Genomic DNA, 14,577 nt, shown 5'->3' with positions numbered 1-14,577 from the left:
CGGTCCGACCTGGCAGACCCAAACGCTCTGTGAGGGTCTGCTGGGAACGTCTGGCGGAATCCCCTGTCAGGATGAGCTTCAACTCCCACCTCCGGCAGAGCTTTTCCCACGTCCCGGGGGAGGCGGGAGACATTGAGTCCGAGTAGACCTTGTTCCGCGCCTCCATTGTTGAGGCCGCCGACCGGAGCTGTGGCCGTAAGGTCATTGGTGCCTGTCGTGGCGGCAATCCCCGAACCTGCTGGTGGACACCGGCGGTAAGGGATGCCATCAAGCTGAAGGAGTCCTATCGGGCCGTTTTGGCCTGCGGGACTCCGGAGGCAGCTGACAGGTACCGGATGGCCAAGCGGAACGCGGCTTCGGCGGTTGGTGAGGCAAAAACCCGGGCGTGGGAGGAGTTTGGCGAGGCCATGGAGAATGATTTCCGGACGGCTTCGAGGAAATTCTGGTCCACCATCCGGCGTCTGACCAGCTCAGTGGCCTAGTGGTAGAGTGTCCGCCCTGAGGCTGGAAGGTTGTGGGTTCAAACCCCGGCCGGGTCATACCAAAGACTATAAAAATGGGACCCATTGCCTCCCTGCTTGGCACTCAGCATTAAGGGTTGGAATTGGGGGGTTAGATCACCAACTGATTCCCGAGCGCGGCACCGCTGCTGCTCACTGCTCCCCTCTTCCCTAAGGGATGGATTAAAATCACACGGGGATGGGTTAAATGCAGAGGACAAATTTCACCACACCCAGGTGTGTGTGTGACGATCATTGGGACTTTAATCTTTTAATCTTAATCTCAGGAGAGGGAAGCAGCGCAACGTCAAAACTGTTTACAGTGGCGATGGCGTGCTGCTGACCTCGACCCGGGACGTCGTGTGTCGGTGGGGAGAATACTTCGAAGACCTCCTCAATTCCACCTACACGCCTTCCATTGTGGAAGCAGGGCCTGGGGACTCTAAGGCGGATTCTCCAATCTCTGGGGTTGAAGTCACTGGGGTAGTTCAAAAACATCTCGTGGCAAGGCCCCGGGGGTGGATGAGAGCCGCCCGGATTTCTTAAGGGCTCTGGATGTTGTGGGGCTGTCATGGCTGACGTCTCTACAACATCGCGTGGACATCGGGGACAGTGCCTTTGGATTGGCAGACTGGGGTGGTGGTTCCCCTCTTTAAGAAGGGGGACCGGAGGGTGTGTTCCAATTACAGGGGAATTACACTCCTCAGCCTCCCTGGTAAGGTCTATTCAGGGGTGCTAGAGAGGGGGGTCCGTCGGGAGGTTGAACCTCGGATTCAGGAGAAACAGTGTGGCTTTCGTCCTGGCCGTGGAACAGCGGACCAGCTCTTCACCCTCAGCAGGATCCTCGAGGGTGCCTGGGAGTTCGCTCAACCAGTCCACATGTGTTTTGTGGACTTGGAGAAGGCGTTCGACCGTGTCCCTCGGGAGGTTCTGTGGGGGGTGCTTCGGGAGTACGGGGTACAGAGCCAACTGATAAGGGCGGTTCGGTCCCTGTATCACCGATGCCAGAGTTTGTTCCGCATTTCCAGCAGTAAGTCGGATTCGTTTCCAGTGAGGGTTGGACTCCGCCAAGGCTGCCCTTTGTCACCGATTCTGTTCATAATTTTTATGGACAGAGTTTCTAGGCGCAGCCGAGGCGTTGAGGGTGTCCGGTTTGGGGACCTCTGCATCGCGTCTCTGTTTTTTGCAGACGACGTGGTGCTGTTGGCTTCTTCAGGCCGTGATCTCCAGCTCTCACTGGAGCGGTTCGCAGCCGAGTGTGAAGCGGTCAGGATGAGGGTCAGCACCTCCAAATCCGAGTCCATGATCCTCGATCGGAAAAGGGTGGAATGCCCTCTCCGGATCGGGGATGAGATCCTGCCCCAAGTGGAGGAGTTTAGGTATCTTGGGGTCTTGTTCACGAGAGAGGTTCGTCGTGGTAAAGAGAGAGCTGAGCCAGAAGGCAAAGCTCTCAATTTACCGGTCGATTTACGCTCCTACCCTCACCTATGGTCACGAGCTATGGGTCGTGACCGAAAGAACGAGATTCCGGATACAAGCGGCCGTCATGACTGCATTTTACCGCGGCACCATTGAGAGCGTCCTCTCCAGCTGTATTGCTGTTTGGGGTGGCGGCTGCACTGACTACAACTTGAAGGCCCTGCAGCGCATAGTGAACACTGCTTCGCTCCCCTCCTTGAAGGACATTTACACCTCCCATCTCACCCGCAAGGCGACCACGATTGTGAGTGATGCGAGTCACCCCGCTCACTCTTTGTTCGAGCTTCTGCCCTCTGGGAAGAGGTACAGAAGCCTGCGCTCCCGCACCACCAGACTCTCAAACAGCTTCATACTCCAGGCTGTTAGGGTCCTGAACTCGCTCCCCCGTTCTGCGTAGCGTCCTGTACTTTTACTGTCTGAACTGTCTGAATGCACACTGGCTCTTATTATTTATTATTACTCTTATTATTTATTGTTTGTGCTTTTTTGTTTATGATGTTTTTTACTTTTGCGCTATGCTTGCTGGCTCCGTTATTTATTGTTATCTGTTTATTTATTATTTATTCATCACTCTTACTATTGATTGTTTGAGTTTTTGCCTTCTTGTTTTTATATTGTGTCGCATACATGTATGTCTATCGTGTTATGTGTCTCGTCACCGTGGGATAGAGAAAAACGTAATTTCGGTCTCTTTGTGTGTTGTGACATGTGGAGAGATTGACAATAAAGCTGACTTTGACTTTGACTTTGAAATGAGTTTTCTCCGCAGGATGTCCGGGCTCTCCCTTAGAGATAGGGTGAGAAGTTCGGTCATCCGGGAGAGACTCGGAGTAGAGTCGCTACTCCTCCACGTTGAGAGGAGCCAGATGAGGTGGCTCGGGCATCTCATCAGGATGCCTCCTGGACGCCTCCCTGGGGAGGTGTTCCGGGCATGTCCCACCGGTAGGAGACCCCCGGTGACGACCCAGGACGCGCTGGAGAGACTATGTCTCTCAGCTGGCCTGGGAACGCCTTGGGTCCCCCGGGATGAGTTAGATGAAGTGGCTGGGGAGAGGAAAGTCTGGGAGTCTCTCCTGAAGCTGCTGCCCCCCCGACCGATAAGCGGAAGAAGATGGATGGATGGATATTATAATCTAATATTAATTAATACGTTATGTTGATGTTGTTTATGCGCTGGATAGATTTTCTTGTGCGCTGAGAATGTGCGGGCAGTGCGCAATTGCGCACGCGCGCATCTTAGAGGTAATATTGGTCTCGAGCCGCAAAAATCTGAAAGCTTTTTATAAAGCAACATAGACTGCCAATACATGAGCTGTATGCCTACTATTAAAATAATTAAGTAGGCTACAAATACAAAGCAACAAAGTGACGCAAAACGTCGCCCCTGGATAGCCAGCGGACTTTGTTGTGCAGCAGGAGATAGGCATATTCGCTGTCAACTTCATCTAGCAATTCACGGAACTGGCGGTGGCTTTTGCGATTATTTCGTTCACAATATGGATGACAAGGTTCATTACCTCCATACACTCCGGTGGGAATTTTTACGCACACAGCAGCTCTTGGTGCAATACGCAATGGAATGCAAGCAAATTTCGATCTAATGCTCTCTGTCGTAAAGTCACAAACTTTTGCGACCTTCTCATACTCTGTGCCCCGTCTGTAGCGACTGAAATCAGGTGGCCAGTGTGTGTCTCTGTCATTTAAACAGAGCCTCGTAGATGTCCTCCCCCTGTGCTCTGCCTTTTAGTGGTATGAATTTCTTCTTGCGGCCCATTAGAGTTCACGTACCTGCATAGCAGAGCTGTCCGTTCGATATCGGTCATGTCACACATTGTTTGCCATTCAAATGACCATTTCCTTCACTGTTTTTGCTGAGAGAGGCATGTTCTTAATTTTCTGAATGATCTCTGTTTTGTTTTTGAAGTCCAAAAATAAGCACTGATATTTTAACGAATGAATCCTTCATGTACTCGCCATCGGTGAATGGTTTTCCGTGCTTTACACCGTGTTCCAAATTATTATGCAAATTGTATTTAAGTGTCATAAAGATTACATTTTTCGTTTTAAGGGTTAGGGTTAGGGTAAACTCATGGACGGTATTGTGTGTCAGGGCTCTTTGGATCACTGAAATCAATCTCAGACACCTGTGATAATTAGTCTGCCAGGTGAGCCCAATTAAGGAAAAACTACTTAAGAATGGCGTTCCACATTATTAAACAGATGACCATTTCCAAGCAACATGGGAAAGAAAAAGGATCTCTCTGCTGTCAAAAAGCGTGAAATAGTTCAATGCCTTGGACAAGGTATGAAGACCTTAGATATTTCACGAAAACTTAAGCGTGATCATCGTACTGTAAAGAGATTTGTGGCTGATTCAGAGCACACACGGGTTCGTGCAGATAAAGGCACAACGAGGAAGGTTTCTGCCAGACAAAAACATCGGATTAAGAGAGCAGCTGCTAAAATGCCATTACAGAGTAGCAAACAGATATTTGAAGCTGCTGGTGCCTCTGGAGTCCCACGAACATCAAGGTGTAGGATCCTCCAGAGTCTTGCAGTTATGCGTAAACCCTCTACATATTCTGCCACCCCTAAACAACGCTCACAAGCAGAAACGGCTGCAGTGGGCCCAGGAATACATGAAGACTAATTTTCAAACAGTCTTGTTCACTGATGAGTGCCGTGCAACCTTGGATGGTCCAGATGGATGGAGTCGTGGATGGTTGGTGGACGGCCACCATGTCCCAACAAGGCTGCGACGTCAGCAAGGAGGTGGCGGAGTCATGTTTTGGGCCGGAATCATGGGGAGAGAGCTGGTTGGCCCCTTTAGGGTCCCTGAAGGTGTGAAAATGACATCTGTAAAGTATGTGGAGTTTCTGACTGACCACTTTCTTCCATGGTACAAAAAGAAGAACCGTGCTTTCCGTAGCAAAATCATCTTCATGCATGACAATGCACCATCTCATGCTGCAAGGAATACCTCTGCATCATTGGCTGCTATGGGCATAAAAGGAGAGAAACTCATGGTGTGGCCCCCATCCTCCCCTGACCTCAACCCTATTGAGAACCTTTGGAGCATCCTCAAGCAAAAGATCTATGAGGGTGGGAGGCAGTTCACATCCAAACAGCAGCTCTGGGAGGCTATTCTGACATCCTGCAAAGAAATTCAAGCAGAAACTCTCCAAAAACTCACAAGGTCAATGGATGCAAGAATTGTGAAGCTGCTATCAAATAAAGGGTCCTATGTTAAAATGTAACTTGACCTGTTAAGATGTTTTTGATTGAAATAGCTTTTGATTTCAGTAAATATGACCTCCTAATGCTGTAAATTCTAAAGATGAGCATTTCAGTTCATAACAACCTATAAAATGTTATAAAACTCTGTTGTGCGTAATAATTTGGAACAGTGCATTTTAAGTTTTTTATTTTTGAAAAATTCTGTTATCACTGGGAGGTTTGTTCAATAACATTCGAATTCATTAAACTAATGGTTGATGACTTGAAAATTATGCTGACTCATTTGCATCGACTATTTAGGAAAATCTGAGATAAATATCATTTGCATAATAATTTGGAACACGGTGTATTATCTCCCGGGCTGCAAGTACCAACTCAGTGGACTAGTGGTAGAGTGTCCGCCCTGAGACTGGAAGCTTGTGGGTTCAAACCCTGGCCGGGTCATACCAAAGACTATAAATGCCTCCCTGCTCGGCACTCAGCATTAAGGGTTGGAATTGGGGGGTTAGATCACCAAATGATTCCCGAGCGCGGCACCGCTGCTGCTCACTGCTCCCCTCTTCCCCAGGGGATGGATCAAAATCACACGGGGATGGGTTAAATGCAGAGGACAAATTTCACCACACCCAGATGTGTGTGACAATCATTAGGACTTAACATGTTATACGCACACATGTATATTTATATTTTCAATATAAATATCAATATATCAATATCAATTAATTTACATTCCTTTAGAGGTCCGTTTTCGCGTGTTCGCACGATCACGAATTAGCATGTTTCCGCTAACTCGTTAGCCTGCCCAGTACTTGTCAACACTTAAAAACTTAAATTTTACTCAAAAAAACACAGTGCGCCTTATAATGCAGAGCGCCTTATATATGGATCAATTGATGAATTTGTTGATCCATACTGGTTGTACACAGCACACAGTACTGAAAATGTTTCAGTACGACTAGTAAATTACAAGGTCGCATCGCTTCCCAGCATTTTGGCAACCGTGGTCAGGGGGCGTCACTGAATGAATAGCTGTTCATTTCAAAATAGGCTGTTCCGTTAATGTTTTCGAGTACATTTTCGGATCAATATCCAACAGAATCATAAAGCAGCACCAATGTCACCAATCAGTCTTTAGTCGGTTCCGATCACTTTCATGGGAGAGAGTTTGAGAAACGTGATTGTTTACAGGGGGCTGCCACGACACTTTGCTGAGGCTCATGGGAGTATGCGAGCTGAGGTTTGCGGGTGGCTAATGCTATAATGATAGCTGCTATACGCACGAGGCTATTTCATTTCAAAATAGGCTGCTTCGTTAATGTTTCGAGTAAATTTACGGATCAATATGGAAGGGAAACATAGGTAAGGAGTACCAATGTGTTACATCGAACTTTAGTCAGTTCCGATCATTTTATAGAAGATAGTTAGGGCTCATTGGTTATTGGCTACCGCAACCCAAGTCAAATTCAGTTTGTTGCATTATAGCTTCTATTTTATGCGCCTTTTAATCCGGTGCGCCGTATATATGCGAAAAATACGGTACATACATTTTCTACAGCATAAGAATGTTTGTGTCATGATTACCATCTAATGACCATATTTTAAAAAACAAAACACACAAAAAAACATCTTTTTCCATTTTCACGCATTTTTGCAAGAGCTCCAGGGTGTGCTAGGGGTGTGCTAAAGAGCCGCATGCGGCTCTGGAGCCGCAGGTTGCCGACCCCTGGCGTAGGCGATAAGAAGATTGCCAACACCTTGAAACTGAGCTGTAGCACGGTGGCTAAGACCATACAGCGGTTTAAGAGGACAAGTTCCATTCAAAACAGGCCTCGCCATGGATGACCAAAGAAGTTCAGTGCGCGCACTCAGCGTCATATTCAGAGGTTGGCTTTGGAAAACATGAGTGCTGCCAGCATTGCTGTAGAGGTTGATGGGGCAGGGGGTCAGTCTGTCAGTGCTCTGACCCTACGCCGCACACTGCATTCTGCATGGCTGTCGTCCCAGCAGTGGATGGGGCTCGGACAATGCTTTTACGCACACCCGGTCCTACTCTACCGAGCTGTCTTTCACCTCCGTGGATGGAAGTCGAGGGCCGGCGCTCAGCCGGGTGGCTGTCCGAGGACGGTGGATGGGGCTCGGTCATGGCTTTTATGCACGCCCGGTCCTATTCTATGGAGCTCTCTTCCACTTCTGTGGCTGGAAGTCCACGCCGCCACACGCCTGTAAGTTTGTTTTGTTAAATAAAGAGCCGTTTACCAAACCCACGTCTTTCCTTGAACTTTGTTAACGCTACACTATAGTAGATCTGTGGAATAACGAGGAGGCTGACGTCAGGGCGCACGCGCGGAGATGTTGACAAAGGACGAGGAATTCGATGGATTTAATGATTTAGAGTGCACAGATGGTTTGATAACATTATTGCTTATATAATAGTTAATTGATATATAATTTATATATCGTTATATGGGCCTGTGGAATATTTTGAAGTGCAGGAGCCACATGATCAAACTCAGATAACACTTTTTTTTGTCCTTTCCCCTTAAATCAAATTGTATTATTTCTTTTGAATCCTAATGTTCATCCCCCAGACATTTGTGATGCTCTTTTTTGCCACAGAAACAAATAACTTGCAAATAAGACTTTGTAAATGTGTTTTTTTTTCTTCTCATGCGTGCTTACAGAAAGGGAGTGGAGCTATCTTGAACACAGTGAAGACCAAAGCAAACCCAGCTATGAAAACTGTTTACAATTTTGTGAGTACATGCCCCAACAAAATCAACCTATTTTCAACCTATGGAGTTATTTGTTTCTGGTTTGCTTCTATTGATAGGCTAAAGACCATGCCAAAATGGGCATCAAGGAAATGAAGAGCCGGCTAAAGCATAAGGTAAGAAGCTGAACAAAACAGGCATATGTGTATATACAGTGATCCCTTGCTACTTTGCGGTTTGTTTTTGAGTCACCATTGAAGAGATTTATACAGTAATCACAGAAATTGCTTCATAACACATCATGTGTACAGAACATTAAAAGTTGTGATTTATAATGGGAGCCAATGAGCCAAAAACTGGACATTCTAATAAAAGCCTCATAAAAGTTTGTCTCACCCATATGAATTTTTTTAGAAACTCCAGCATGGTGCTATTTAGAACCTCTGCATTTTTTAATAATTTCTTGAAATATCAGCACGCTAGTGTTTTTTTTTAATGCTCCAACTTTGATGCAACACATAAAACCATCAGAAATGTCCAGAAATGGGACAAATTCACCCGAGAGAGGTGCACAACTGGTTGACGGGAGTTTTGCAGTGCCATGTTACTGAGGAGCGTAAAATTGAAGTTCAGTTGTATAAAATATATATAATAAGCCAAAACTCGGTAACATTTCAGGCAAAAGTTTTTTTCCGTGTATAGTGCGCAAAATTTAACAAATTTATTGTCCTAAAATCTGGGGTGCGCATTATACATGGGTACAAAAAATTGTTAATTTTTTTTTTTTTAAATTTTTTTTTTTTTTTTTTTTTAGAAAACAAAACCAACAACAGGACTGACCGACAAAGTCGTGGAACAAAAAGACAGGGTGACATTACCAAAGACAGGAACAGAAAGCAAACAGACATCATGACAGTAACACATGCAATGATCCGACGGTGAGCGAGGGGCAGACAGGACTTAAATACAAAACACGTTACATCGATTGAGGTGACACAGGAAGAGAGGGGCGACGCGAACAGAAACTATGGCAACCTAGACACATAGCAAAACTGGGGACGAGACGTGACAAATGTCCCTCGAAATGAAACTTGAAATCACCAAGTTTTGGTTTCCAAGGGTGTTTTTATTCCTCTTCAACGTCTCTCCCATACAGAGCCGCCTTTTTCACGTCCGCACGCCTCTTTCCCGTGCGCGCACGGAGCGCGGTGGTGCGTTTATGGGCAGTCGGAGAAATCAAAATTCATAAAAAAAAATTCATAAAAATTGGGTGCGTATTATACATGGGTACAGGCTTTTTTCCAGCATCAGCATGCCATTTTTAGGGTGCGTATTATACATGGGGGCGCACTATACACGGAAAAAAACGGTACTTGCTCGCTTGTCAATACAAGCACCCACATGTGTACACATAAAATAAAAGCCCAACTTTCAAAATAAAAACACCACTTATGTTTGACTTGATTCTCACTGTGAGGGCTGGTCAGAGACTGTGGGTGTGAGCTGTATGTGGCTCCCAGGCCACACTTTGCCCAAGCCTGCTCTAACAGCTGGACTTGATTGTTTTTTTTTTTTAAATGATGATTTAATTGGATTTAATTTACATTGCTAGTGTAGGCAGGAAATTTTATCATTCACAAACAGTATAAAAAGGCCAAAATTCTAACATATGTATTGTTTTTAATAGGATTTTGAAAAAAAAAAATTAAAACAAAATTTTGGGAATTTCCAAATTCTGCAGGGTTTTTCCCAGTGTTTAGTTTAGTTTATTGTTTAGCACATATTATTACAGCAATAACAGTGCATGGAGGGAGACGAAGCCTAGAGCTTGTAAAGAGCTCCACTCCTGTACAAACAAAGTGTAAAAACAAACAAAGTGCTGTGTCGTCAAATGTCATTCAAGTGTTTAAAAAAATATATATATATATATATATACATATATATATATATACATATATAAATACATGTGTATATATATATATATATATATATATATATATATATACACACATACATACTAGGGGTGTAACGATACATCGATACACATCGATTAATCGATATAATGCTCTACGATTTATTGGTATCGATGCTAAAGGTAAACATCGATTTATATCGCCGTGTTTGACCTCGGACATTAGACGCGACTTTATTTTGAAATCCAGTTCATTGTTGCTTGCTTCCTCTTTCCGGCGTTGTTGTGTTGTGAGCAGAGCACGCGCGTGAAAGGGGAGGGGACAACTAGTCCGCGGCTCCTGGGCTGGTGCTATGGCTAGTGTCCAAAAAGACGAGGAAATTTGCTCCCCTTTAGGCTTCAAGTCATTCGTTTGGAAGCACTTTGGATTCCAAAGAAAAGATGGCTCAACGGCCAAGACACGTGCAGTTTGTAAATCCTGCCATGCGGTGATCAAATATTCAGGGAGCACAAATCTCGCCGCACATTTAAAGAAAAAACACGACATCAAAGTTCAGTGTTAAAGTAAGCAATTTGTATACTACAATATTCTTGTAATTTCCTAAATAAAGAGTTTGCAGTGCCTTGTTGATTTCGCGTATGAATTGTTATAAATCAGGATATTGTTATATATTTTTTACTAAAAAAAAAAAAATATCGATCGTAGAGCACTATATCGCGATATATCGTGAATGAATCGCAGCAGGCTTTAAGATATCGGCAAATATCGTATCGTAGTTCTTTATATCGATATTATATCGTATCGTGACAAAACCCGCGATTTACACCCCTAATACATACACACACACACATACACATACATATTAGGGGTGTAACGATACATCGATACACATCGATTAATCGATATAATGCTCTACGATTTATTGGCATCGATGCTAAACGTAAACATCGATTTATATCGCCGTGTTTGACCTCGGACATTAGACGCGACTTTATTTTGAAATCCAGTTCATTGTTGCTTGCTTCCTCTTTCCGGGAGCAGTGCGCCCGGCGTTGTTGTGTTGTGAGCAGAGCAGGCACGTGAAAGGGGAGTCGACAACTAGTACGCTGCTCCTGGGCTGGTGCTATGGCTAGTGTCCAAAAAGACGAGGAAATTTGCTCCACTTTAGGCTTCAAGTCATTCGTCTGGAAGCACTTTGGATTCCAAAGAAAAGATGGCTCAACGGACAAGACACGTGCAGTTTGTAAATCCTGCCATGCGGTGATAAAATATTCAGGGAGCACAAATCTCGCCGCACATTTAAAGAAAAAACACGACATCAAAGTTCAGTGTTAAAATAAGCACTTTGTATACTGCAATACTCTTGTAATTTCCTAAATAAAGAGTTTGCAGTACCTTGTTGATTTTGCGTATGAATTGTTATAAATCAGGATATTGTTCTATATTTTTTATTAAAAAAAAAAAATCGATCGTAAATCACTATATCGCAATATATCGTGATTGAATCGCAGCAGGCTTTCATATTTCAGATATCGGCAAATATCGTATCGTAGTTCTTTGTATCGATATTATATCGTATCATGACAAAACCCGCGATTTACACCCCTAATACATATACATACATACACATACACAAGTAAATAAACAGAAGCATAACAAGCTATATATTAATTCGTCATATTTATACATGCATACATACTATGAATGTGTATGTATACATACATAAACAAATACACTATACAAAATGAGAAACAAGAGAACAAAATAGTCACTTAGCGATGTTGAAACAATCAAGGAGACACCAGCTAGGAATTGCTTAGAGGGGACAGAAGAAACTGCAAGCAGAAAATAACAAAACAAGGAAGAATCAGAGTATAAATTGTGGTTTGATGTTCTTAGTATGTATCAGCTTAGTGTGGTGGAGTAATTATGAACTGGTAGGATCATGAGTAGAGAAGTGTGTACACTTAATCTGAACAACACAGAACATCACAGTTTTACATAAACGATTATTGTTTTCACATTGCAGGAAAATATAGATAATGGATCAGGAATCATTGCTAGGGACAATGACTTCTTTGCAATCAAACTCAGGAATGAAGGGCCAACGCAGACCTTAGATGAACACAGAATGAACTGGCAGTTTGGACTGGTAAGTATTTTCACATGAACACCACGATGATCTTTTTGGCGCACACCACCATGTAAGGAGACTACTGTATTAATATTCCTACTCTTTTCTTTGCGTGTAGTTTGACGAGGTATAAAAGCTGCAGTTTTTGTTTTTACATGTTTTACAGACGCAGTCACCCATGCTGTTGAAGAAAAACAAAAGTCATGAAAGTCTGGAAAGTTCTCATTACCTGTAAGCCTTTTTAAATATACTAATAATAGTGTCCATTTTGTAGTTAATGAGAAACATATTTTCTTGGTGGCCTTGTGAACAAATCATTTGATTATCGCCATAAAGTAGAAACGTCGATAATTAATCCTTTATTCAAAGGTTTCAGACATTTGTTAATTCTGCATAAATGCATGAAGGAAAGTTTTAGGGCCTGATAGATTTTAGAAACTAGAACAGAATAGAACAGAACCTTATTGCCACTGTCACAGGAATAATAAAATATCAGTTCACAGCAAAGTATAAAAACACTGACGTAAGCCAATAAAACAAATCATCTTGGAAAAAAAAAATCCTCCTGACGAATGAACTAATCAGTCAAATCGACAACTCACACTGCTGAACATGAAAGCAGCATTCTCATTTCCTGCACAGTCGAGTCAAGAGGGGGGATTTCCCCTCACAATTGGGAAAGCCAGTTTTAATGTCTCTACTCTACTTCTTGCCATTAGTGTCATACTTTATTTTTTTATGGCATACCAAGCACCTACAAACATCTGTCAGCTTCACCTTTTTGTACCACAAACTGATAGGCTTTCCATTGTTCCCCGTAAGCCATGCCCATCTCCATTTATTTTTGGCAGCTTTGTTGACAGAAGTCGTGTCGGTTCATAATTATGTGCATTCGTTTCGGAAAGCTAAGTTTTCTTTTATCGTCCTTAGCTAGCTGTACTGCACTGCTTTTTTTGTGGGTAAACAATCAAAACAATACTGTCCAGTCACAAGGAGATACAGTGGTACCGCTACTTTCGAACTTAATTGGTTCCGCGATCGGGTTTGTAAGTAGAAATGTTTGTAAGTAGAAGCAACGTTTCCCATAGGAATCAATGTAAAAGCAAATAATGCGTGCCAGACTACACAAAAAGTCGCACTTTAAGCCCTATTACTCCGTGTAAAACACAGAAAAACAAAACAGTGGTTTTATTTTTGCTTTCTCAAACCTTTATAACAAAAACTAAATGTTTACTTGTATGTATATTGTGTACTATGTCTTGTCACCGTGGCATAGTGGGAACGTAATTTCGATTTCTTTGTGTGTCTTGGCATGTGAAGAAATTGACAATAAAGCAGACTTTGACTTTGAAAGCAATGCAAAAGTGAGCGACAGTGAGCGCCCGGCACGCTGCGGTTGCTCGATCGGACCAAATTGAGCTCCCCGTGCACTGAGGTCCACTTAAATTTTGGAAAGTACATCAGGACTTTAAAAATATTTTCTAAATTTCAGCGACGGCTCTGTCACCATAATGCAACCAGCGCGGTGCAATTACGCGGTCGGCGGCGCACTATGGTTGCGCGTTCGGCGGTGTGCTGCAGTTGCGCGATCGGACAAAAATATACAAGTGAAAAAATGCTTAAAAAAGGCGTTTTTTTGTTTTGGAACGGATACCATTTCTTTCCATTATTTGTAATGGGAAAAAGAGATTCGGAATTCGAACAATTCACTTCTCGAACCGCCTTCTGGAACAGATTGTGGTCGAAAACCAAGGTTTGACTGTATACTTTTTATATCATTATATGGATCTGTGTAATAATTTGAACTGCAACAGACAAGTCCGACGTCAGCGGCGCGGCACACACGCAGCGTTGATTCCATAAAGGACGATCGATGGATTTAATGATTTGCAGTGACACCGATGGTTTGATAACATTGTTGTTTATATAATACACTGCTCAAAAAAATTAAAGGAACACTTTGAAAACATCAGATTTCAATGGTGAAAAAAAAAAGTTGGATATCTATACTGATACGGACAATTTAATGTCTCAGGAAGAAAAGGATGCCACATCTTTTGATGGAAATAAAAGTTTTCAGCCTACAGAGGGCTCAGTATATAGACACCCCAAAAATCAAAGTGAAAGAAATATGTGGCAGGCTCGTCCATTTTGCCTAAATTGTTGCAGGCAGCATATCGCTCTCCTTGGCTTCTCCAGACCCTTTCACGTTTATCACAGGTGCTCAGGGTAAACCTGCTCTCATCTGTGAAAAACACAGGGCGCCAGTGGCGGACTTGCCAATTCTGGTGTTCTATGGCAAATGCCAATCGAGCTCCACGGTCCTGAGCAATGAGCACAGGGCACACTACAGGACGTCGTGCACTGAGGCCACCCTCGTGAAGTCTGTTTCTGACTGTTTGCGCAGAGACATTCACACCAGTAGCCTGCTGGAGGTCATTCTGTAGGGCTTGGGCAGTGCTCAACCTGTTCCTTTTTGCACAAAGCAGCAGATATCGGTCCTGCTGATGGAATGAGGACCGTCTACGGCCCTGTCCAGCTCTCCTAGAGTAACTGCCTGTCTCCTGGAATCTCCTCCATGCTCTGGAGATTGTACTGGGAGA

At 43.7% G+C, this 14,577-nt stretch overlaps 1 protein-coding gene across 1 annotated transcript in view; it reads left to right on the top strand.

Moving 5' to 3' along the window:
- LOC133163713 (DENN domain-containing protein 1A-like) overlaps positions 1-14,577 on the top strand; it is a 146,439-nt gene that overhangs the window by 125,949 nt on the left and 5,913 nt on the right. The window contains 4 exon segments of the mRNA XM_061293881.1: positions 7,898-7,969; positions 8,047-8,103; positions 11,870-11,992; positions 12,141-12,205. Of these exon segments, the coding sequence (XP_061149865.1) occupies positions 7,898-7,969; positions 8,047-8,103; positions 11,870-11,992; positions 12,141-12,205 (317 nt within the window).

Source organism: Syngnathus typhle, linkage group LG12 (genome assembly GCF_033458585.1).
Source record: "Syngnathus typhle isolate RoL2023-S1 ecotype Sweden linkage group LG12, RoL_Styp_1.0, whole genome shotgun sequence".
NCBI classification, from domain to species: Eukaryota; Metazoa; Chordata; class Actinopteri; order Syngnathiformes; family Syngnathidae; genus Syngnathus; species Syngnathus typhle.
The sequence above is the reverse complement of the archived record's forward strand: the minus strand, read 5'-3'. Positions and strand labels throughout refer to the sequence as shown.